The following is a 24,999-nucleotide window of genomic DNA, read 5'->3' as shown; positions in this document are numbered from 1 at the left end:
TACTTCATTCATTAAGACAATTCTGGAGAAATGCTTTAAACCTGCAAGACTATTTTGAGGAATTGCAGGCTGTATTTTTAATGAAACCTTAACAGAATTAATAACTTTGTTACATACATCAGTACAATCACTTAATAATGCTCTTAACAGTGTTTTATTTTAATATACAATTTTTGAAACTGGGGGTGGAGTGTAGATAATGTTAACTTCTAGCTAATATTAAGCAGGAACAAGTAGATTATTTTGCTTAGCTTTGTTATCCCAGGATAGCAAGAGTTAAAGTCAATCAAGCTCCCTTCTCTTGATAATTCTCCGTTGACTCCCAGATAAGAACTAAATGTTCTGCTCCAATTACATGCCCTGCTTTATCGAACAAGTTACCGTTTCTTACCTCATTTGTTTCGAAGCTCTGGGATTTCGTGTTTTCCCAGAATTATATTGGAGCACTTAATAGAGAAAAGTTAAAAAGACATCTTTGCATCATACTTCCACTTCAGTAGGACTCCATGCATCAAGAAATTTGAATACCAGTTTGTAAAGTGATTCATTTACATGGTATATTGGTAAAATAGATATCAGTTTAATTCTTGCAGGTAGGGTCTTCTGTTTCAGAGGTTATATTTCTGATTGCTTAATGGGGAAAAGCTACTCAATTCTCTTGTGAATATCAATGGTTACAGAATGTTTATTCATAAAGCAAGATATTTTCACACAGCCACTCTTCTGGTTTGTTGATGTAATGACAAAATGCAGGTAGTAGCCCATGCTACCACAGTCACAGCAAGTTCATTGCAGAAATATGGATGTTTCTTTCAAAATCTCTTTGCATATCATTTGACACCAGATGGAAAAAGCAGGGAGTTTTGATGCAAACACAATCTCATTGCTACAGTAAAACCTATTTCATTGTAAAAGCAAATGTTGCAAAACTTCAGCTTTCCAGATATATTTTTATATAGAAAAAAGCTAAATACAATATCCATTATTAAAACTGATCCAGTGTAAGTTGTACAAACATTTTACTCTTATGGCTACCTGCTGGTGGATTAGATTCCTTTTTACAGAACCAGGTACCTTTTCACTTCAGACTAACGAGAATAATTTTCATAAAATTTGCATTTCAATAAATACCTCACATTTTAAAATCCCATTCTAACTCAACTGCAATCAGTTAAGGTGTGAAAAAGGTATTAATTTCCCAGCTAATTTAAGGTGTAGTGATCCCATCATATGGTCATCTGTAGTACCTCCTAATGCACTGTTCTCTCCTTTTGCCTTCGAAAGTCTGGAAAAAAAAAGATAATTATTCAGTATGGATTAAGAAAACAGCATTCAATTCCTAAAGAGTATTCCACAGTGACCTCATTCAAGGCACTGTCAATAATCAGAAACAAATCAATGAACTTCCAACAGAATCAGAAGTTAGATTTCTCTCCTCATTCATGCAACACCCAGTTTTTATCACAGTACTTTCAGGGTTGGAAATTCCCCAGAATGAATAGGAGTAAATGAGTTCAATGGGAGGATGTGCAAGATCAGCCACCTTCAATGCAAATTTTGTACATTATCAATCTTCAAAATCCCAGTTTATATATTATAAAGGCTAAAGGAATGTTACCCTTTGTTTGAGTAACTATGGGGGGGGGGGGGAATGATGCTTCATTTGTACAGAATCCTCACTGTACCAGTCAGCACATTAGGGATTAAAAGGCAGTAACAATCAATTACTATTTCCTCCAACCCTCCAGCCAGCCAAAGTAAAGATTAAAAGATTTGGTATTGGGAAATGAACCTGGTCAGGTGTCAGATCTCTCAGTGGAAGAGCATTTTGGAGATAGTGATCATAATTCTATCTCCTTTACAATAGCATTGGAACAGACAAGTTAGAAAAGCATTTAATTGGAATAAGGGGAATTATGAGGCTATCAGGCAGGAAATTGGAAGCAGATGTTCTCAGGGAAAAGTACAGAAAAAAATGTGGTAAATGTTCAGGGGCTATTTGTGTGGAGTTCTGCATAGGTATGTTCCAATGAGACAGGGAAGTTATGATAGGATACAGGAACTGTGCTGTAGGCTGTAATAATCTAATCAAGAAGAAAAGAAAAGCTTACAACAGGTTCAGAGAGCTAGGTAATGTTAGAGATTTAGAAGATTATAAGGCTAATAGGAAAGAGTTTAAGAAGGAAATTAGGAGAGCCAGAAGGGGCCATGAGAAACCCTTGGCAGGCAGGATTAAAGAAAACCCCAAGGCATTCTACAAGTATGTGAAGAACAAGAGGATAAGACATGAAAGAATAGGACCTATCAAGTGTAACAGTGGGAAAGTGTGTATGGTACTAGAGGAAACAGCAGAGGAATTAATGAATACTTAAGTATTCACTGTGGAAAAGGATCTTGGTGATTGTAGGGATGACTTACAGTGAACTGAAAAGCTTGAGCATGTAGATATTAAAAAAAGATGTGCTGGAGCTTTTGGAAAGCATCAAGTTGGATAAGTCACCGGGACCGGATGAGATGTACCCCAGGCTACTGTGGGAGGCAAGGGAGGAGATTGCTGAGCCTCTGGCAATGATCTTTGCATCATCAATGGGGACGGGAGAGGTTCTGGAGGATTGGAGGGTTGTGGATGTTGTTCCTTTATTCAAGAAGGGGAGTAGAAATAGCCCAGGAAGTTATAGACCAGTGAGTCTTACACCTCAGTGGTTGGTAAGTTGATGGAGAAGATCCTGAGAGGTAGGATTAATGAACATTTGAAGAGGTATAATATGATTAGGAATAGTCAGCATAGCTTTGTCAAGAGCAGGTCGTGCCTTACGAGCCTGATCAAATTTTTTGAGGATGTGAATAAACACATTGATGAAGGAAGAGCAGTAGATGTAGTGTACATGGATTTCAGCAAGGCATTTGATAAGGCACTCCATGCAAGGCTTATTGAGAAAGTAAGGAGGCATGGGATCCAAGGGGACATTGCTTTGTGGATCCAGAACTGGCTTGCCCACAGAAGGCAAAGAGTGATTGTAGATGGGTCATATTCTGCATGGAGGTCGGTGACCAGTGGTGTGCCGCAGGGATCTGTTCTGGGACCCCTACTCTTCGTAATTTTTATAAATGACCTGGATCAGGAAGTGGAGGGATGGGTTAGTAAATTTGCTGATGACACAAAGTTTGGAGGTGTTGTGGATAGTGTGGAGCGCTGTCAGAGGTTACAGTGGGACACTGATAGGATGCAAAACTGGGCTGAGAAGTGGCAGATGGACTTCAACCCAGATAAGTGTGAAGTGGCTCATTTTGGTAGGTCAAATATGATGGCAGAATACAGTATTAATGGTAAGACTGTTGGCAGTGTGGAGGATATTGGGGTCCGAGTCCATAGGACGCTCAAAGCAGCTGCGCAGGTCGACTGTGGTTAAGAAGGCATATGGGGTATTGGCCTTCATCAATCGTGGAACTGAATTTAGGAGCCGAGAGGTAATGTTGCAGCTATATAGTACCCTGGTCAGACCCCACTTGGAGTACTGTGCTCAGTTCTGGTCACCTCACGACAGGAAGGATGTGGAAGCCATAGAAAGGGTGCAGAGGAGATTTACAAGGATGTTGCCTGGATGGGGAGCATGCCTTATGAGAATAGGTTGAGTGAACTCGGCCTTTTCTCCTTGGAGCGATGGAGGATGTGGGGTGACCTGATAGAGGTGTATAAGATGATGAGAGGCATTGATCATGTGGATAGTCAGAGGCTTTTTCCCAGGGCTGAAATGGTTGCCACAAGAGGACACAGGTTTAAGGTGCTGGGGAGGAGGTACAGAGGAGAAGTCAAGGGTAAGTTTTTCACTCAGAGTGGTGAGTGCGTAGAATGGGCTGCCGGCAACAGTGGTAGAGGCAGATCTTAAAAAGAGACTTTTGGATAGGTACATGGAGCTTAGAAAAATAGAGAGCTATAGGTAAGCCTAGTAAATTTCTAAGGTAGAGACATGTTTGTCATAACTTTGTGGGCCAAAGGGTCTGTATTGTGCTATAGGTTTTCTATGTTTCTAAGATTTCTAAAGAGCAAATACAAAATAGAAAGAGAAACTTCTCTAGTGAAGAGAACCAAGCCATTTGACACTAGGCTCAAAACCCTTCCAGTAGAAATATGGAACCTTCCCACAAATGATTTTAACATTGGAACGGCTGAATCTGAGACGACTTGTTTTTACCTTGCAATTTACTTATGATGGAATGTGGTTCAAAGATATTTGGGATTAAGATCAGTGGAATAAAGCACATTAGGTTTCATCCTGATTTTCGGTGCTGTGACTATATTCATCTTCCCCATGCTTCCATTTCCTCCCACACTGGTACATTTAATGATTGCTATAGATTATTTTTAGTTTAGGTAGATGGTAGGAGGTTAAGTTGATGGGGATGAGAAAAATATGCATTGCAGGGAAAAAAGAATGGGCTTTCTCTAAGAACTGGCTTAGATTCAGTGGGTCAAACAATCAGCACTGTCATGAGAAAATTGGGTAACTAATTACCACTTAAATTTGAATACACCACCCATTAATAAACCAACCAGGCTTCTACTTACTGTATGGAAAGTAGCGAACCCGCATTACAATCTCTTTTGCAGATTTCAAGATCTCAACGGCCTGTGCAACAGAAAAATAGAACTTAGCAACAAAAAAAAATTGCTTTATGGAAAAGGGACATTATTATTGACACAAATGAAGCTTGCAATTGGAAAATTCTGAACTAGACCCAACCCAATATTAATACTATTCTCCAAAGACTGTAAAATAACTAACCCAAAAGAGATTACTTTCTCTATCCAGGGGTGCTTGCTGTTTATTGTTTTGGTGCTTCTTGTATTCTGCCTTACTCAGCTAAGCATTGGGGCAAGCTACATTGGCACCAGAATGTGTGGTGACATTTGCAGGCTGCCCTCAGCATATCCTTGGGTGTTGGTTGTTAATGCAAACAACGCATTTCACTGTTTCTATGTACATATCTTCGCATTTAATATAACCATTTAGGCAACATCTATGGACAGTAATAGTCAATATTTTGGACCAAGACCTTCATTTCAGTCCTAATGAAGGGGCTCGGCTCAAAAACAATCCCCCTCCAGATGCTGCCTGACTTGCAGAGTGCCTCCAGCATTGTGTGTGTCTGTGTGTTCTCCAGCATCTGCAGATTCTCTTGTATTTATGGTATTTAGCCTGATGATTTCCAGCATTTTCCCCTTTTACTACTGCTCTTATTATAAATTATCTTTCCTCCTTTGATCAATACCTAATTAATTAAGTCCTAATACACACCCTGAATTTAGACTTGTAATCATTAAAAGTAGTATTTCATGTATTGTTCATCTATCAGGGTTACAACTGTTGTAAACATATACTCAGATTCTGTTTCGTGACTCTGGTGTATTCTCTGAACTATGATACTTGCCTTACTATGTTCTATGTCCTGAAAGTCAATGTCATTCACAGCAAGAACCTGATCGCCCTCTTGCAACCCTGCATGATCCGCGTCAGAATCAGGAATCACCTGCAGTGAAAGGTAATGTCCAAATATGTGATTAGAATTTAACTGTTTTGACAGACATACAGCACTTAATTATTCTAAGTCTTGTGTGTTGGCAAAAATCTGGGAGCATGTCAACAAGTGGTCTTGGTTTCAGTCAGGAGGGCTGCACATTGAAATGGGAAGCAGAAAGAAAAGAGTGTCAGTGAACTTGCCAAATGAAAATCAAGTTCCAGGAAAGAATACATTTTCCATATTGGATGCTCTCAATTAGCAAGTTTTTGTATCAAATGGAGAACAGGTTGGATTCAAAATAAAAAGCCCACCAAGTCTTTTGGGGGGTGGGGGGGGGTTTAACCACTGTGTTAGACTGTTGCTTGACTGGTCTGTTGGATACCTCAGGAAATTTAAATAATCCCCATATGGATGCTTAGGAGTCTTTGCCATTTCTGAATTCATCGGTCAAGGTCAAATGATCCATTCAATTTTGTTCCTTGTTTAACTGAATATATTTGCCCTGGTTCAATTGATCAAGTTGAGTGAGGGGCATCAAATACATGGGATGAGACTACAGTTAAGTACAAGCCAGCCCAGCTAAGGATGAAAGATTTACTTCTCCTAAAGGATATTAGTATACCAAAATCGGTTTTGTTTTTTGTTTACAACAATCGGAAGTTTTCACGGTACTTTAACTAAAACCAGTTAGTGCTCTTCTGCACCTTACCAAGAATTACCTTTTTTCTCCGAATTTCCTATGAGGGAGTCACTGTAGAATGACACATCCAGGTGAATGATGGGTTGTGTGCTTTGGCATTACATTCACTAGGAATGAGATCCTAGAAAGCAGCCTAAAATTAATTAAAAACTAAAAACAGCTCACTAAGACGCAAGTCTTAAGCCAAAACACCAACCTTTGATATGAAGATGCCAAGTTGTGAGGCCTTGCCTCCTCGGATGTTGAATCCAAGCTAGGGGAAGTAGAAGCACAAGCAAGTTAAAGATCAGAATTTACACAATCTCCAGGAAAGCTACATCAAGATAAATTTGCACATGGAAAAATAGCTGTAATCAATTTAGTGACAAATTAAGGGGAGGGTAAAGCCATGAATCAAGCGATCACTACCCCCAAACTCATTTCACAAAGTCTGGGGGGGAGAAAAGCTATAAATTCATCAGTTTACTTGCTATACCCTTGCTAAAGCTGGAATAGTTTTGGAAATAGGATATTTTCATGGACATTTCTTGCAACTTAAGTTTTAGAACTGTTTGAGAATATAACTAGTAAATTTTTAGTACAGCACTATACAAGATGGTTAAATTTAGCATTAAAGATAAAACATTTAACAATATTTACACAGCTGAGAATGACCATGAAATGGAAGGTCTTATTACCTGAGCCCCAGAGGGTTTCTTCAGCTGGATGGTTCGAGGCAAAAATTGGGTCAGTTCATTGTTGTAGTCAGAGTGATGTAACCTCTAATGAAAAGTTATTTTAAAAAGTTATTTTCCATACTTTTCATGTGCTGAAAAATTAAAATCCCCTGCTGTTTAAATAAGAGAGAATACTATTTCTGAAACATCAGTTCCACAGCCATCAAATTTCACTGGTTGCTCATCTTGCAGCTAACTATGTAGCTTTGCAAATTCATAGTTTAAGCTATAATGCTTGTTTAAATTATAAACTTAATGACAAGGACTGCTCATAATCAGATTGCTATTCTCTGATTACCTTCATGAATTATCCTTTAATGAAAGCAAATATGTCAGAATTCAATGCAACTTTTACGAATGGCAAATAGAGGGAGAAAAGGGTACTCTAGAAAACATTCACTAAAGTAAAATAACATAGACCATTTTTCCCCAATGAGTCTTGAGAACATCCTAGGATCCTTAATTTATTTCCATAACAAAATGGCATATGATGATCTGGTCAGCCAACAAAACCAATCAAGTATCAGAGTCTTGATTCTGGGGGTGTTTGCTCGGAAGAGAATGGTGCTATTGGTTCACCTAATCTTCCAGTGGTTTTGGAGGATTTTGGAGACACAGCATTAGTATTAACAATCAAGAGCCTTGGTATCTGCTGTACGTCATCAGTATCTGAGACACATGAGGAAGATAAGTATCACTAACGCCTGGTAAAAGGAGTTCTATGTGACATTAAGGTCTTGCTTATCAAACATTTTCCTCAGTCAGTTGTAAGCTGTCCACCTATATTAAAAATTATGGTGAATTTCATCATTGGCATTTGCCTTTATAGGAGTTGGTTCGAGATTTGAGCAGTGATCCACATCTCCCAGCGTCTCATCTTGAACCATTACTGTTGGAAGGGAGTATCATAGAGCAGGAACAGGATGCTGCATCCCCTTGGCAGCAAATGAGCCAACAGTGATTGGAATGCAGCCTCATGCACGTGGAAATATAAGTCAATGACTGAGATTAGCTGACCTTGCTTTGCAGTGAAGACTCTGTAGGTTGAATAGTATCCGTTAATCCTAAAGACCATCTTCATTCCTCTGAGGATTCTGTTGGAGGTGAAATGGAAGGTGGCTGCAAGAACTGTCAGGGCAATGACACACCTACTTAAGGCCACAGTCTACATTGAAACTGGCTCTGTTATGGATCCTTTTGTTTAGGATCATAGCTTGCTTGTCATGAAACAAACAATGTGGCAGAGATAAATTTCTTCAACTAGTGAAATTTGATGGCAGGGTGAAGATACAACCCTACCAAAGGAGGTGCAAGGCTAGCCTGCAGGACACCCTTGGGCAAGTGTAGCATCTGCTTAGCTGCCTGATCAGGGTCACAGGAAGCCTTGGGACTAGGTGATGGATGGTCGTATGAGCAGCTAGCACATATCACGAGTCCTGGTAAACAACCACTAATGCCAAGCAGACAATTTCTGAAGAGTATTGATAATGGCTGGGATCACCTGTCTTGTAAAGACACTGCCCAGAAGAAGGCAATGGCAAAACACTTATGTAGAAACATTTGCCAAGAACAGTCATAGTCATGGGACCATGATCACCTGCATCACGTGACACGACACGCAATGAATTCCACAGTCCCTTTCAGATGACAGATTCTAGTTCTTCAGTGAGTTTAAAAATAAACTATGTATAGCAATTGGTGCAATCCTAGGGGGACCAATATCCTGGCAGGGAGATTAGCGGGGGCTACTGAGGTGACTTTAAACTAGAATGGTTGGGGGGTGGGAATCAAATTAAAGAGGCTAGGCGTGAGGAGGTTAGTTCACTACAGGGGGATGGGAACCAGTGCAGAGAGGCAGAGGGGTGTAAAGTGAGAGTAGAAACAAAAAGTACTATGGAGAAAAGTAAAAGTGGCAGGCCGACAAATCCAGGGCAAGCATTAAAAAGGGCCACTTTTCAGCATAATTGTATAAGGGCTAAGAGAGTTGTAAAAGAGCACCTGAAGGCTTTGTGTGTCAATGCAAGGAGCATTCGTAATAAGGTGGATGAATTGAAAGTGCAGATTGTTATTAATGATTATGATATAGTTGGGATCACAGAGACATGGCTTCAGGGTGACCAGGGATGGGAGCTCAACGTTCAGGGATATTCAATATTCAGGAGGGATAGACATGAAGGAAGGGGAGGTGGGGTGGCGTTGCTGGTTAAAGAATAGATTAACGCAATAGAAAGGAAGGACATAAACCGGGAAGATGTGGAATCGATATGGGTAGAGCTGCGTAACACTAAGGGGCAGAAGACGCTGGTGGGAGTTGTGTACAGGCCACCTAACAGTAGTAGTGAGGTCGGAGATGGTATTAAACAGGAAATTAGAAATGTGTGCAATAAAGGAACAGCAGTTATAATGGGTGACTTCAATCTACATGTAGATTGGGTGAACCAAATTGGTAAAGGTGCTGAGGAAGAGGATTTCTTGGAATGTATGCGGGATGGTTTTTTGAACCAACATGTCGAGGAACCGACTAGAGAGCAGGCTATTCTGGACTGGGTTTTCAGCAATGAGGAAGGGTTAATTAGCAATCTTGTCGTGAGAGGCCCCTTGGGTAAGAGTGACCATAATATGGTGGAATTCTTCATTAAGATGGAGAGTGACATAGTTAATTCAGAAACAAAGGTTCTGAACTTAAAGAGGGGTAACTTTAAAGGTATGAGACGTGAATTAGCTAAGATAGACTGGCAAATGATACTTAAAGGATTGACGGTGGATATGCAATGGCAAGCATTTAAAGGTTGCATGGATGAACTGCAACAAATGTTCATCCCAGTTTGGCAAAAGAATAAATCAAGGAAGGTAGTGCACCCGTGGCTGACAAAAGAAATTGGGGATAGTATCAATTCCAAAGAAGCAGCATACAAATTAGCCAGAGAAAGTGGCTCACCTGAGGACTGGGAGAAATTCAGAGTTCAGCAGAGGAGGGCAAAGGGCTTAATTAGGAAGGGGAAAAAAGATTATGAGAGAAAACTGGCAGGCAACATAAAAACGGACTGTAAAAGCTTTTATAGATATGTAAAAAGGAAAAGACTGGTAAAGACAAATGTAGGTCCCCTGCAGGCAGAAACAGGTGAATTGATTATGGGGAGCAAGGACATGGCAGACTAATTGAATAATTACTTTGGTTCTGTCTTCACTAAGGAGGACATAAATAATCTTCCAGAAATAGTAGGGGACAGAGGGTCCAGTGAGATGGAGGAACTGAGCGAAATACATGTTAGTAGGGAAGTGGTGTTAGGTAAATTGAAGGGATTGAAGGCAGATAAATCCCCAGGGCCAGATGGTCTGCATCCCAGGGTGCTTAAGGAAGTAGCCCAAGAAATAGTGGATGCATTAGTGATAATTTTTCAAAACTCGTTAGATTCTGGACTAGTTCCTGAGGATTGGAGGGTGGCTAATGTAACTCCACTTTTTAAAAAAGGAGGGAGAGAGAAATCGGGGAATTATAGACCGGTTAGCCTAACGTCGGTGGTGGGGAAACTGCTGGAGTCAGTTATCAAGGATGTGATAACAGCACATTTGGAAAGCGGTGAAATGATCAGACAAAGTCAGCATGGATTTGTGAAAGGAAAATCATGTCTGATGAATCTCATAGAATTTTTTGAGGATGTAACTAGTAGAGGGGATAGGGGAGAACCAGTGGATGTGGTATATTTGGATTTTCAGAAGGCTTTTGACAAGGTCCCACACAGGAGATTAGTGTGCAAACTTAAAGCACACGGTATTGGGGGTAAGGTATTGGTGTGGGTGGAGAGTTGGTTAGCAGACAGGAAGCAAAGAGTGGGAATAAACGGGACCTTTTCAGAATGGCAGGCGGTGACTAGTGGGGTACCGCAAGGCTCAGTGCTGGGACCCCAGTTGTTTACAATATATATTAATGACTTGGATGAGGGAATTAAATGCAGCATCTCCAAGTTTGCGGATGACACAAAGCTAGGTGGCAGTGTTAGCTGTGAGGAGGATGCTAAGAGGATGCAGGGTGACTTGGATTGGTTGGGTGAGTGGGCAAATTCATGGCAGATGCAATTTAATGTGGATAAATGTGAAGTTATCCACTTTGGTGGCAAAAATAGGAAAACAGATTATTATCTGAATGGTGGCCGATTAGGAAAAGGGGAGGTGCAACGTGACCTGGGTGTCATTATACACCAGTCATTGAAAGTGGGCATGCAGGTACAGCAGGCGGTGAAAAAGGCGAATGGTATGCTGGCATTTATAGCGAGAGGATTTGAGTACAGGAGCAGGGAGGTACTACTGCAGTTGTACAAGGCCTTGGTGAGACCACACCTGGAGTATTGTGTGCAGTTTTGGTCCCCTAATCTGAGGAAAGACATCCTTGCCATAGAGGGAGTACAGAGAAGGTTCACCAGATTGATTCCTGGGATGGCAGGACTTTCATATGAAGAAAGAATGGATGAACTGGGCTTGTACTCGTTGGAATTTAGAAGATTGAGGGGGGATCTGATTGAAACGTATAAGATCCTAAAGGGATTGGACAGGCTAGATGCAGGAAGATTGTTCCCGATGTTGGGGAAGTCCAGAACGAGGGGTCACAGTTTGAGGATAGAGGGGAAGCCTTTTCGGACCGAGATTAGGAAAAACTTCTTCACACAGAGAGTGGTGAATCTGTGGAATTCTCTGCCACAGGAAACAGTTGAGGCCAGTTCATTGGCTATATTTAAGAGGGAGTTAGATATGGCCCTTGTGGCTACGGGGGTCAGGGGGTATGGAGGGAAGGCTGGGGCGGTGTTCTGAGTTGGATGATCAGCCATGATCATAATAAATGGCGGTGCAGGCTTGAAGGGCCGAATGGCCTACTCCTGCACCTATTTTCTATGTTTCTATGTTTCTATGTGCAACTGCTTGCATTTCTTTTGAAATCGTTGTGTCAAATGGGGCCAAGTGTGTAGCTGGGGCAAGGCCTGTGTAACAAAATCAAAAGAAAGGCAAGGAGCAATACTTATCATCGCAAAACACTGGAGGAACACAGAACTGATGAAGGTTCTTGGCCTGAAATCTCAACAGTGTAGTCTTTTCCATAGATGCTGCCTGGCCTGCTGAGTTCCTCCAGCAACTGCAGGTTTTCTCTTGTTGGCAGTACCCATCATGATACTTTTCAACCTCACTGAAATGTTTGAATCAATCAAATGTAGGACCAGGTGCTTAAGCAGGAACTAGTGACTGATCACAATCAGCAGCTGGGTATTGGAGCATGACTCCAGGAGAGGATCCATGGGAGGCTTGCAATAATTGTGGGCAGGATCAGTTGTGAAACATGGAAGAGCTCGGTGGGGTTGGTAAGAGTCCACAGAGGCCATTCATTCACATACAAATACTAACTGGTGTTTGCATGCACAACGCTAGCATTCATATGTAATTCAGAGGCTGGTCTCCAACATTATGCTTTCCTTGCCGCTAGATCATGTCCTTACGGTATCATGTTTGAGTCATCGCACTTATAAACTTAACAACACACATGGAATTTGAAGACCTGGAATGTCAGAAGCCTTCTGAAGAATCCCAACAGAGACACTGCTCTGACTTCTTAGCTTAGGAACTCGAGACATTTTTGCATTGACATCTCCATCCTGAATGAGACACAACGGGAAGGAAGTAGCAATCTCTATGAAGAAGGTTTAGTTCCAGAGGGGGAAAATGGAAGAGAACTAGATTTCATCATAAACTGGGTTTCACAATCAAGAATGAGACAGTTTGGTGTCTCAACAGCTTCGCCTTTTTCCATTCAGTCCTAATTACCAAATGAAAATTGATACTTCTACCATGAGGTCATCAGCACAGTGTTACAGAGAAATCAATCTATATAAACATTACCTCGTGCAGTGGAATCCAGGGAGGAGGATTCTCATACGGTGGCAAAAACACAACTGGATACTGATATTCATCATAAGCACCTTTTGGGTCCACGTACACACGATTCGACATTGGTCTACAAGTTCAAGAACAAGCTTGTACAACCTGTAATTACAAGGTCCTAAACTGAAGGTCATATTCAGAAAGAATCAAGAGACCACTTATTGCAGCATCAAACTGCCTCATTAATTATGTTTCTAGCTCCACTGTCCTTTAAGATGATGCACATGTACATGTGAACAATATATATTCTTATATACTGTACCTAGCTTGTTAATTTAACGTACACTCGCGGTTTGGTTTGATTAGTTTGCTGAAAATCTGCATTCTATTCAGTGCAGACACTATGGGATGAAGGGCCTTTCCTGTTCTGGTACTGTTCTATGTTTTGATATTATCCAGATTAGTGACTTAAGAACTGCATTAAAATGCCCCCTTTCAAAAAGGCAGTTGGTGAATAGTACAGTATTATCATTTGATTCTTGTATCTATAACTGCAAAAATGACAGTGTGTCTCTACCGATGTGAAACGTGAGGATTTTGCTCTGTAGTTAGGTGTGATACAGAAAATAGCTAAAGGAAGATATCCAGTAAACTAATTCTAAATTCAGCAGAATCATAAGTCTACTTTAAAGTTACAAGCCAGATGTACAAGTGACCTATAGTTGTTCATGAGTCTTGTAACCATCTTATAGGACAAAGGAGCCAGTAATATTAGAACTAATGAGACAGAATTATGTTTCTTCTGTCTGTATATTATGATCCACAATCCCTCCATCCTAAGCATATTAATGTATCTAACAGCCTCTTACTTGCCACTTTCGTATCTGCTTCCACCAATACACCTGACAGCCCATTCTAGACATTTAACACTCTCTGTTAAAGAAAAACTTGCCCTGCACATATTTAAATTTACTCTACTATTTGATAATTCTAACTTTGGGGGGGGGGGGGGGGGTAATTCTGCTTCTCTACCCTATGTATAAGTCTGAAATTTATAAACCTCTCTGATTTTCCCTCAGCTTCTGAAAGTCCAGAGGAAACAACCTGAGTTTGTCCAACCTCTTTACAGCTGATACCCTTTAATTCAGACAACAACCTGGTAAATCTCTTCTACATCCTTCCTGTAATGGGGAGAATTGCATGCAATACTAAAAGCAGTCTAACCAAATTTTATATTGCTGCAACATGACTTCCTTACTATTCTGCTCACGAGCTGTCACTCTGACAGGCAGCTAGTTATTCATTTGCCACTTTATTCATCTGCAGTGTCGCCCACGTGACTAACAAGAATTCAGTGCAATATCTAATGTGAGTGTGTGTAATGAATGCATTCTAGTGTTTGCAGTTTTAATGACTTTGAAACCAAACCAGAATTTATGAATATGTAGAGGAAACACCAAAATATGCTGTAAATAATTCACTATCTATTCTCTTTTTACCCTCTTCAGCAACTTCAACAGTATAAGCAAAAAAATTCAGGTCCAAATAGATCACTAAAAGAAGTCCATGAATCGACGCACAGCAAGTGTTTGCATTTAGGTATAAATGGTTATTTGCCTCCAGCTCCATGTATCACTTTTCCTTTCCCTTTTCTTGAATCATAGCAGGCTCTCCATGATCCCCAGGATAAAGTCACATAGCACCATCAACTATTTCTGAGAAGTACTAACTAACAAAGTCAAAGGGAAAAATTGCCATCTGGAGTAATACTGATAATCGGAGTGAATTACTCATCAGAAGAATCAGATTCAGGTTTATTGTCACCGACATTGGTTGTGAAATGTGTTGTTTTACAGAGGCAGTACAGTGCAGGCATAACAAATTGCAATGAATAGTGCAAAAGAGCAATAGTGAGGTAGCGCTCATGAATCATGATGGCAAAGGCGAAGATGTTGTTTCTAAAATGTTACGTGAGGGTCTTCAGGCTCCTGTACCTCCTACCTGACTGTAGTAATGAAAACAGGGCACGTCGCAGATGGTAAGGATCTATAATTTACACCACATTCTTGAAAGATTGCCTTTTGAAGATGTCTTCAATGGTGGGGAGGATTGTGTCCAAGATAGACCTGGTTGAGCATAGAATCCTCAGAAGCTCATTATGATCCTGTGCATTGGCGCCTCAATCAGACAGAGATTTAATCATCCAGAATGCTGTAGAAATTTGCTAGTCTTTGTGACATACCAAATCTCCTCAAACTTCTAATGAACTTTAGCCTTCATGTTGATTGTGTCAATGTGGTCAGTCCAGAATAGATCCTGAGATGTTAGCATCCCGGAACTTGAAACTGCTCATCACGGACTCCTCAATGATGATTGGTGTGTATTCTCATTCAGTTCCTTGATCTTGCTGACACTGAGTGCAAATTTGTTGTTGTGACACTACTCAACCAGCTGAGCTATTTTGTTTTTGTACTCCTTGTCACCATCTGAGATTCTGCCACCAACAGTAATCTCATTGGTCATTGGTGCATAGATAGTGTTCTAGATGACATGGATAGATGAAGTAGCCCCACAATCATGAGTGTAGAAAGTAGAGCAAAGGGCAAAACATGCAAATTTGAGATATACCCATGCTGAATGTCAACAAGAAGACGTTACCACTAATCAGTACAGACTGATCTACCAAAGAGGAAATAAAGCCAATTGTGGAGGGAGTTATAAAGGCCCAGGTTTTGAAGCTTGAAGCTCATAGCATAATGGTATTGATACCTTTGTTAATTCAATTCTCCTTTTATTCTCAGTTAAATGCCAGGATGAGAAAGGCTCTTTACAAGAACTAGGCCATTCAGCTCTCAGTGCCTCCTCCACCACCTCAATAACTATATTCCTTCAATGTCACAATTTATCATCTCTATTTAGAATGTATTCAGTGCTCTTCCATAGTCCTTTTGGATTTAAAATAAAATGCACTGAAGGTTCATGACCTTCCGCAAAAAAGATTCTTACCCCAGTCCTAAATGTTCAAGCTTATTTTTGAGACCACAACCTCTGGTTTTAAGCACCTCAATGCAGGAAGGCACTACCTCAGTAGAGCCCAATAGTATACACTCAGTGGCCACTTCATTAGGTACAGGAGTGGAACCCAGTATGGGCTTCAGCTGCTGTGATGCATCCACTTCAATGTTTAATGTGTTGTGCATTCAGAGATGCTCTTCTGCACACCACTGTTGTAGCACGTGATTGTTTGAGTTACTGTTCCCTTCCTGTCAGTTCAAACCAGTCAGGCCATTCTTCTCTGACCTCTATCATTCACAAGGCATTTTCACCCACAGAAATGCTGCTCACTGGATGTTTCCTGTTTTCCACACCATTCTCGGTAAACTCTAGATACCACTGTGAATGAAAATCCCAGGAGATCAGCAGTTTCTAAGGTACTCAAACCACCCCATCTGGCACCAACAATCATTCCACAGTTAGTCACTTAAATCGCAATTCTTTCCCATTCTGATGTTTGTTCTGAAAACCAACTGAACCTCTTGATCATATCTGCATGCTTTTCTGCATTGAGTTGCTGTCACGTGCTTGCCTAATGAGATATTAGCATTAATGTACAGGTAAACCTAATCAAGTGTCCACCGGGTGTATATTTTTTTCAAATGATTGAATGAAATCACAAGGAATTATTTTAACCTTCAGCCAAGGACAGCCTCAGTCTGTTCATATCATCATGCAAAGGGACTCCATTTGGTGAGATTCACTGCCCGGGGGCCCAAGGCACCAGTAGCAAGCTCTGAGAGGAGGGACAGTGATGATGTTGTGTGGGTGCAGGGTTGACACACACAAGGGGATTAGCTGCTGCTGAGTGACCGTAAATGGCGCTGAGAGTTCTTTAGCTAGGGGGTGGGGAATCTGTGGAATTTATTGATGCTGTGGAAGCCAAATCATTTGGTATATTTAAAGAGGAGGTTGATTGGTTCTTGATTAGTATGGATGACAAATGTTATAGGGAAAAGGCAGAAGAATGGGGTTGAAAGGGATAAGAAATCAGCTATCATGGAATGGTGAAGTACTTTGATGGACTGAATGGCAAATTCAGCTCCTATGTCTTATGATCCCTCCTACAGCCTTCCTACTCTTCTATCCACACAAGAAACAATGTGGTAAATCTTTGTTACACGCTAGTGCAAGTACAACTTAAGTAGGGAGAGCAAACTTGTACACAATTACAGATATGTTATAGAATATACACCATAAACACCTCCCACATTCTAAAAACCATAAGATATAGGAGCAGAATTAGAGAAGTTAGAGAAGTTGTCGACTATACCTCTTCCTAGATAGTCTCTAACTTCTGCTAAAGCTCCACCTCCCCCTCGTACCCCATCCGTTATTTATTTATATACACACATTCTTTCCCTCTGTCCTTCTATGACTATACCCCTTGCCCATCCTCTGGGGTTTAACCCCCCTCTCCCTTTTCCTTCTCCCTGGGCCTCCTGTCCCATGATCCTCTCATATCCCTTTTTCCAATCACCTGTCCAGCTCTTGGCTCCATCCCTCCCCCTCCTGTCTTCTCCTATCATTTTGGATCTCCCCCTTCCCCTCCCCCTCCCACTTTCAAATCTCTTACTAGCTCTTCCTTCAGTTAGTCCTGACGAAGGGTCTTGGCCCGAAATGTCGACTGTACCTCTTCCTAGAGATGCTGCCTGGCCTGCTGCGTTCACCAGCAACTTTGATGTGTGTAGCTTGAATTTCCAGCATCTGCAGAATTCCTCGTGTTTACCTTAAATTTACCTAATGACTTGGCCTCCACAGCTGCCTGTGACAAAGAATTCCACAGATTCACCATTCTCTGCCTAAAGAAATTCCTCCATTCTCCATTCTAAAAGACATCCCTCTGTTATGAGGCTGTGTCCCCTGGTCTTAGGCTCATCTACTATAGGAAACATCCTCTCCACATATATTCTACTAAGCCCTTTCAACATTCGGTAGGTTTCAATGAGGTCACCCCTCATTCTTCTCAATTCCATTGAGTACAGGCCCCAGTGCAGTTAGGGATAGTAAGTTTGTACAAGCTATGTTGGAGACTAATGTATGGCAATATTTACAGGATACTCATCATAATCTTCACTGGTATGGTTTAATGTAAATGACATTTCACAATATATTTTGATGTACATATGACAAATAAAGATAATCTTTTATTGTTTTGAAAAACAGGCCCTTCAGCCCAACATATCCATGAAGAACTGTAGTGCACCCGTGGCTGACAAGGGAAATTAGGGATAGTATCAATTCCAAAGAAGAAGCATACAAATTAGCCAGAAAAAGTGGCTCACCTGAGGACTGGGAGAAATTCAGAGTTCAGCAGAGGAGGACAAAGGGCTTAATTAGGAAGGGGGAAAAAAGATTATGACAGAAAGCTGGCAGGGAACATAAAAACTGACTGTAAAAGCTTTTATAGATATGTGAAAAGAAAAAGATTGGTTAAGACAAATGTAGGTCCCCTACAGACAGAAACAGGTGAATTGATTATGGGGAGCAAGGACATGACAGACCAATTGAATAATTACTTTGGTTCTGTCTTCACTAAGGAGGACATAAATAATCTTCCGGAAATAGTAGGGGACAGAGGGTCCAGTGAGATGCAGGAACTGAGGGAAATACATGTTAGTAGGGAAGTGGTGTTAGGTAAATTGAAGGGATTAAAGGCGGATAAATCCCCAGGGCCAGATGGTCTGCATCCCAGAGTGCTTAAGGAAGTAGCCCAAGAAATAGTGGATGCATTAGTGATAATTTTTCAAAACTCTTTAGATTCTGGACTAGTTCCTAAGGATTGGAGGGTGGCTAATGTAACCCCACTTTTTAAAAAAGGAGGGAGAGAGAAACCAGGGAATTATAGACTGGTTAGCCTAACATCGGTGGTGGGGAAACTGCTAGAGTCAGTTATCAAAGATGTGATAACAGCACATTTGGAAAGCGTGAAATCATCGGACAAAGTCAGCATGGATTTGTGAAAGGAAAATCATGTCTGACGAATCTCACAGAATTTTTTGAGGATGTAACTAGTAGAGTGGATAGGGGAGAACCAGTGGATGTGGTATATTTGGATTTTCAAAAGGCTTTTGACAAGGTCCCACACAGGAGATTAGTGTGCAAACTTAAAGCACACAGTATTGGGGGTAAGGTATTGATGTGGATAGAGAATTGGTTGGCAGACAGGAAGCAAAGAGTGGGAATAAACGGGACCTTTTCAGCATGGCAGGCAGTGACTAGTGGGGTACCGCAAGGCTCAGTGCTGGGACCCCAGTGGTTTACAATATATATTAATGACTTGGATGAGGGAATTAAATGCAGCATCTCCAAGTTGGCGGATGACACGAAGCTGGGCGGCAGTGTTAGCTGTGAGGAGGATGCTAAGAGGATGCAGGGTGACTTGGATAGGTTAGGTGAGTGGGCAAATTCATGGCAGATGCAATTTAATGTGGACAAATGTGAGGTTATCCACTTTGGTCGCAAAAACAGGAAAACAGATTATTATCTGAATGGTGGCTGATTAGGAAAAGGGGAGGTGCAATGAGACCTGGGTGTCATTATACACCAGTCATTGAAAGTGGGCATGCAGGTACAGCAGGTGGTGAAAAAGGCGAATGGTATGCTGGCATTTATAGCGAGAGGATTCGAGTACAGGAGCAGGGAGGTACTACTGCAGTTGTACAAGGCCTTGGTGAGACCACACCTGGAGTGTTGTGTGCAGTTTTGGTCCCCTAATCTGAGGAAAGACATCCTTTCCATAGAGGGAGTACAAAGAAGGTTCACCAGATTGATTCCTGGGATGGCAGGACTTTCATATGATGAAAGACTGGATGAACTAGGCTTATACTCGTTGGAATTTAGAAGATTGAGGGGGGGTCTGATTGAAACGTATAAAATCCTAAAGGGATTGGACAGGCTAGATGCAGGAAGATTGTTCCCGATGTTGGGGAAGTCCAGAATGAGGGGTCACCATTTGAGGATAAAGGGGAAGCCTTTTAGGACCAAGATTAGGAAAAACTTCTTCACACAGAGAGTGGTGAATCCGTGGAATTCTCTGCCACAGGAAACAGTTGAGGCCAGTTCATTGGCTATATTTAAGAGGGAGTTAGATATGGCCCTTGTGGCTAAAGGGATCAGGGGGTATGGAGGGAAGACTGGTACAGGGTTCTGAGTTGGATGATCAGCCATGATCATACTGAATGGCGGTGCAGGCTCAAAGGGCCAAATGGCCTACTCCTGCACCTACTTTCTATGTTTCTATTAATCTAATTTACCCACATTATCTTCATTGGAAGAGAACTCTAGCCAGGAAGACTGTACAGCAGTAATGACAAGTTTTTGGGAGTAATTAGAGAGATATTTCAGAATTTTATCCCATGAAAGAAGCAGCACACCAAGGTGACAACGATGCACCCACTGCTAACAAGTGAAGAAAACAATACAGTACCATAAAAACAGCATACAATATGGCAAATATCAGTGAGAAGCTAACAGAAGGCAACTTTTAAAGAGCAATAAGAGAGGAGAAGTTGAAATACAAGGTAAAATGGATAACAACATAAAAGATTCCAGAAGTAAGCGAGAGGCAAGAGTAGATATTGGACTGCTTCAGAGGAATGGGAAATGATGGTGGAACAGCAAAATAAATTTTGCACCAGTATTCACTGTAGAAGACACCAATGACTTGCCATAAATTCAAGAATCGGGGGTAGTGTTGAATATACAGTGAAGCTGGGAAGTCTGTGAACCCGGTAGGACTTGCTCTGGTATAAACATGGCCTAAAATATGATCAGATATTTACGCAAGTGCTAAAACTAGATAAATAACCCAATTAAACAAATAACAAACAACTTTATACTTGTTCATTTATATGAACCTCTGCTTTCAGTAGCTGGTATGACCCCGCCCCTTGTACAGCAATAACTACAACTAAACACTTCCAGTAACTGTTGATCATTAATGCACATCAGCTTGGAGGAATTTTAGGCCGTTCCTCCTTAGAAAACTACTTGAACTCCAGAGTTTTGGTGGGGCTTCCTTGCATGAACTGCTTGCTTCACGTCCTTCCACAATGTTTCTAAAGGATTAAGGTCAGGACTTTGACTCGGCCATTCCAATTATAGACAATTCTTTTCACTGTGGACTGATGAACATTCTGGTCTTGAGAAACAGCCTTTTTCAGCTTCAAACATCTCTACAATTCTTCTTCTAAGGTTCTCTGAAAGTTGTTTTGATCAAGGCATGGTGCACATAAACAGATTTTTCTTGAGAAGGACAGGCTGTGTCAGTAACCTGACCTTGTGTCTTTTTATAGGGCAGGGCACCTCAGCAACCCACACCTCCAATGTCATCTCATCGATTGGAACACCTGACTCCAAATAGCTTTTGTAGAAGACATTACCCCAGAGGTTTATGTACTTTTTCCAACAAATACATATAATTTGTTTTCTCAATAAATGTATGTTTTTGTGTTATTTATTTAATTGGGTTCTCTTTAGATTTTGGTCATATCCATGCAGAAATAGAGAAAATTCTACATGGTTCACAAACTTTCTAGCACCTTCCACCTTGCCTATGGACAAGGTGCTGGGGAAGATAAAAGATCTGAAAGTGGATAAATCACCAGATTAGATTTATCCACGTGATACAGTATTGATCTGGATGAGAGAACTGATGTTATTGTGGCATGTTTGCAGATGATACCAAGACAGGTGGAGGAACAGTCAGTGTCGCAGAGACTGCAGAAGGAATTGGACGGGTTGGGAGAAGAAGTAAAGGAGCGGCAGGTTAATTACAGTTTATGCAAATGTAAGGTCATGCACTTTGGTAGGAAGAATAAATGTGCAAATTATTTTTAAATGAGGAGAGAATTCACAAATTGGAGGCCTAGTGCAGGATTCCCTCCGGGTTCACTTAAAGGTTCAGTCAGTGTTAAAGAATGTAAATACAATATTGCATTCATTTCAAGAGGACAATAAATATACACAAAGGAGGATATGTACTCGATGTCCGTAAGACGAAAGAGCTGATTATGGACTTCAGGAAGGGTAAGATGAGAGAACACAAATCAATCCTCAGAGGGATCATAAGTGGAGAGAGTGAGCAATTTCAAGTTCCTGGGTGTCAATATCTCTGAGGACCTCACCTGGACCCAACATATCAATGCAGCTATAAAGAAGGCATGACAGCAGCTATATTTCATTAGGAGTTTGAGGAGATTTGGTTTATCAACCAAAACATTCAAACTTCTATAGATAACCATATATAATCATAGATGTACTATGACAGGCTGCATCACTATATAGTATGGGGAGGGTTGCTACTGCACAGGACCAAAAGAAACTACAAAGAGTTGCACAATTAGTCAGCTCCATCTTGGGCACTAGCCTCCACAGTATCCAAGACATCTTCAAGGAGCAGTGCCTCAGAAAGGTGACATCATTATTAAGGACACTCATCACCCAGAACATGCTCTCTTCTCATTGTTACTGTTCAGAAGGAGGTACAGAAGCCAGCTCACATACTCAGCAATTCAGGAACAGCTTTTTCCCCTCTGCCATCCGACTCCTAAATGGACATGGAACCCATAAACACTCACTTTTTTTTAATATTATTTCTGTTCACACTATTTTTTAGTTTAATTATCTAATACATATATATACTATAATTGATTTACTATTTCTTTCTATATTATTATGTACTGCAGTGTATTGCTGCTGCAAAGTTAACAAATTTCATGACACATGCCAGTGATAATAAACCTGATTCTGATAAAAGTAAGAATGTACTATTGATGCTGTATAAAGAATTGGTCAGAATTTATTTGGAATATTGTAAGAAATTTAGATTTTGTATCCAAGAAGCTTGTGCTGGGTCTGAGAATGATCTCAGGAATGAAAGGCTTTAAGTTATAGAGAATTTGATGTCCCTAGGTAGTTCAAAAGAAAGTGGGACGGGCTTCTCATTGAGACCTACTTGAAACTGAAAGGCCTGGGTTGAGTGGACATGGAAAGAATGTTTCCATTAGTACAAGATTCCAAGATCTGAGGGCACAGCCTCAGAATAAAAGGGCATCCTTTTAAAACTGAGATGAGGGTGAATTTCTACAGCCAGAAGGCTCTGAACCTGTGGAATTTGTTGCTACAGAGGACTCTGTAGGCCAAGTGTATTTAAGGCAGAGATTGACAGGTTCTGGATTGATTAAGGATTACAAGAAGGTGGAAGAATGGGGTTTAAAAAATACCATGTAAGAATGGCAGGGTAGAAACGATGGGCCGATTGTTGTGGATTAAAAGGGTAGGAATGCATTTCTTTTCTGATCACTATTACTTTTAATTTAAGAATATTCATTAACACAACATATTTGGAGTAATTTTTGATCCATCGCCTCTCTTGCCCTGCTTAAACAACCTCTTAAATTACAAAACGCCTCTTCATTCACAGTCCTGAGACAGGGTCTCCACCATCAAGGTTCACTTGAACGTTCAATCAGTGTTAAAGAAGGCAAATCCAATATTGCTTTCACTTTAAGAGCCCTACAAATATAAGCTGTACTTCCTGAGACTTTATAAAGCATTGGTCACCCCTCATTTGGAATGTTGTAATCAATTTTGAGCCTGGCATCTAAATAAGGATTTCCTGAAAGGGACCTGCTCCACCAAACACACCTTTGTCTCCACAGATACTTCGCGACCCATTGAGTTCAGCAACGAGCTTTTATCGCATGTAATTCTACCGTGCACATGGAACTTGCGACAATAATAACTCGGTGCATTCGTAAGTTCCAGAACAAAACAAACCCCGCGGAAAAAGTAGAAGGGACTGTTCCGAAGCTCTGGAAGAAGGAATGACCTGCTCCTGGGCCTCACCAAATAAAGTCGCACTCCGGGGAGCCGAATGCAGCAACACCAGACTCATGCACGATCTTTGTAAACACCACGGAATGGTTAAATCTCCGACCACTTCTCCACCTTTACCTCCGACTCCGATTTAAACCCAAACTCCGAGGAACCAACTCCAGCCAAAGACAACCTGTACCACCGCCCCTTTGCCCAGCGCCTGACGTCAGCAGCAGCCGCAGCAACCAATAGGAACAGTCGTTCCTCACGCGATGACGTCAGGAGAGAAATTAGGGCGTGAGGCCTCCGGTGAGAGCGGAGGGGGAATGCCTTCTTCCCGTTGTATTTCAGATTTCCAGCGACTGTGGTGTTCTGTGAAAGATAACAAAAGCAGAAAATGCTCAGAAAGTTAGGCAACAACTCTGGAAAGAGAAGAAGTAAACTTACAGGTGCAATATACCTCGATGAGGATTAGGACCGGGAGAACAAGTTAGTTTTCAGTTTGTTGTGGAGTGATGGATAAATCAAAGGGAATATCTCTGGTAGGGAAAAGCCAGGTCTGTAGGAAAAGTCGTAGAAATCATCTGATGGGTTATTGATGATAGTTAAAGAGAAAATGTTTACGACTGTTATAGAGAATCAGAATCACGTGTATTATGACTGACATATCTAGTAAAACTTGCTTTGTAGCCTAAGTACAGCGCAAAATATAAAATCTACTGCAAGTTACAAAATAGTGTAAAATACAATTAGCAAGCTGATGTTCCTTGGTCAGCATCGGAAACAGGTTTAATAACACTGAAATATAAGATATAGGAGAAGAATTAGGCCATTTGGCCCATCGAATCTACTCTGCCATTTCATCATGGCTGATCCATTTTCCTTCTCAGCCCCAAACACCTACCTTCCTTCTGTATCCCTTCATGCCCTGACCAGTCAAGAATCTATCAACCTCTGCCTTAAATGTACATAAAGACTTGGCCTCCACAGCAACCTGTGGCAAAGAATTTCACAGATTCAGCACTCTCTGGCTAAAGAAATTTGTCCTCATCTCAGTTCTAAAAGGACACCCCTCATATTTTGCGGCTGTGTCCTCTGGTCTTAGGCACTATCATCATAGGAAACATCGTCTCCACGTCCACGCTATCAAGGTCTTTTAATTAGGTTATGCCTCGTTCTTCTCAATTCCAGTGAATACAGGCCCAGAGCCATCAAACACTCTTCATATGACAAGTCATTTAATTCTGGAATCATTTTTGTGAACCTCCTCCAGTTTCAGCACTTCGAGGCCTCAGTAACGCCTTATAAAATATCCACATCACA

General features: G+C 41.1%; 1 protein-coding gene across 3 annotated transcripts; it reads right to left on the bottom strand.

The window, feature by feature from the left end:
- Positions 1-35: 35 nt before the first annotated feature.
- Positions 36-23,896, bottom strand: pdzd11 (PDZ domain containing 11). 3 transcript variants are annotated; one of them, XM_072270750.1, is made up of 7 exons: positions 23,707-23,896; positions 12,820-12,963; positions 6,898-6,981; positions 6,417-6,473; positions 5,431-5,529; positions 4,568-4,628; positions 36-1,285 (listed from the first exon to the last, which is right to left on the bottom strand). In XM_072270750.1, the coding sequence occupies exons 2-7, from the start codon at positions 12,928-12,930 to the stop codon at positions 1,251-1,253; spliced, it is 447 nt and encodes a 148-aa protein (XP_072126851.1). In that variant the 5' UTR covers positions 12,931-12,963; positions 23,707-23,896; the 3' UTR covers positions 36-1,250. The 3 variants fall into 3 exon arrangements, with proteins under 3 accessions (XP_072126851.1, XP_072126853.1, XP_072126854.1); XM_072270752.1 differs by having other exon boundaries at positions 12,820-12,934; XM_072270753.1 differs by having other exon boundaries at positions 23,815-23,896.
- Between the last annotated feature and the right edge of the window lie 1,103 nt (positions 23,897-24,999).

Source organism: Mobula birostris, chromosome 10, assembly GCF_030028105.1.
Source record: "Mobula birostris isolate sMobBir1 chromosome 10, sMobBir1.hap1, whole genome shotgun sequence".
Lineage (NCBI taxonomy): Eukaryota > Metazoa > Chordata > Chondrichthyes > Myliobatiformes > Myliobatidae > Mobula > Mobula birostris.
The sequence above is the reverse complement of the archived record's forward strand: the minus strand, read 5'-3'. Positions and strand labels throughout refer to the sequence as shown.

Coding starts and splice junctions, on each gene's coding strand:
- pdzd11 (XM_072270750.1), bottom strand. CDS start 12,930: ATGTCGAATCGTGTGTACGTGGACCCAAAAGGTGCTTATGATGAATAT. Junction 6,982..12,819: donor CCTGGATTCCACTGCACGAG/GTAATGTTTATA, acceptor ACTTTTCATTAG/AGGTTACATCACTCTGACTA. Junction 1,286..4,567: donor GGTTCGCTACTTTCCATACA/GTAAGTAGAAGC, acceptor TTTTTTTTCCAG/ACTTTCGAAGGCAAAAGGAG.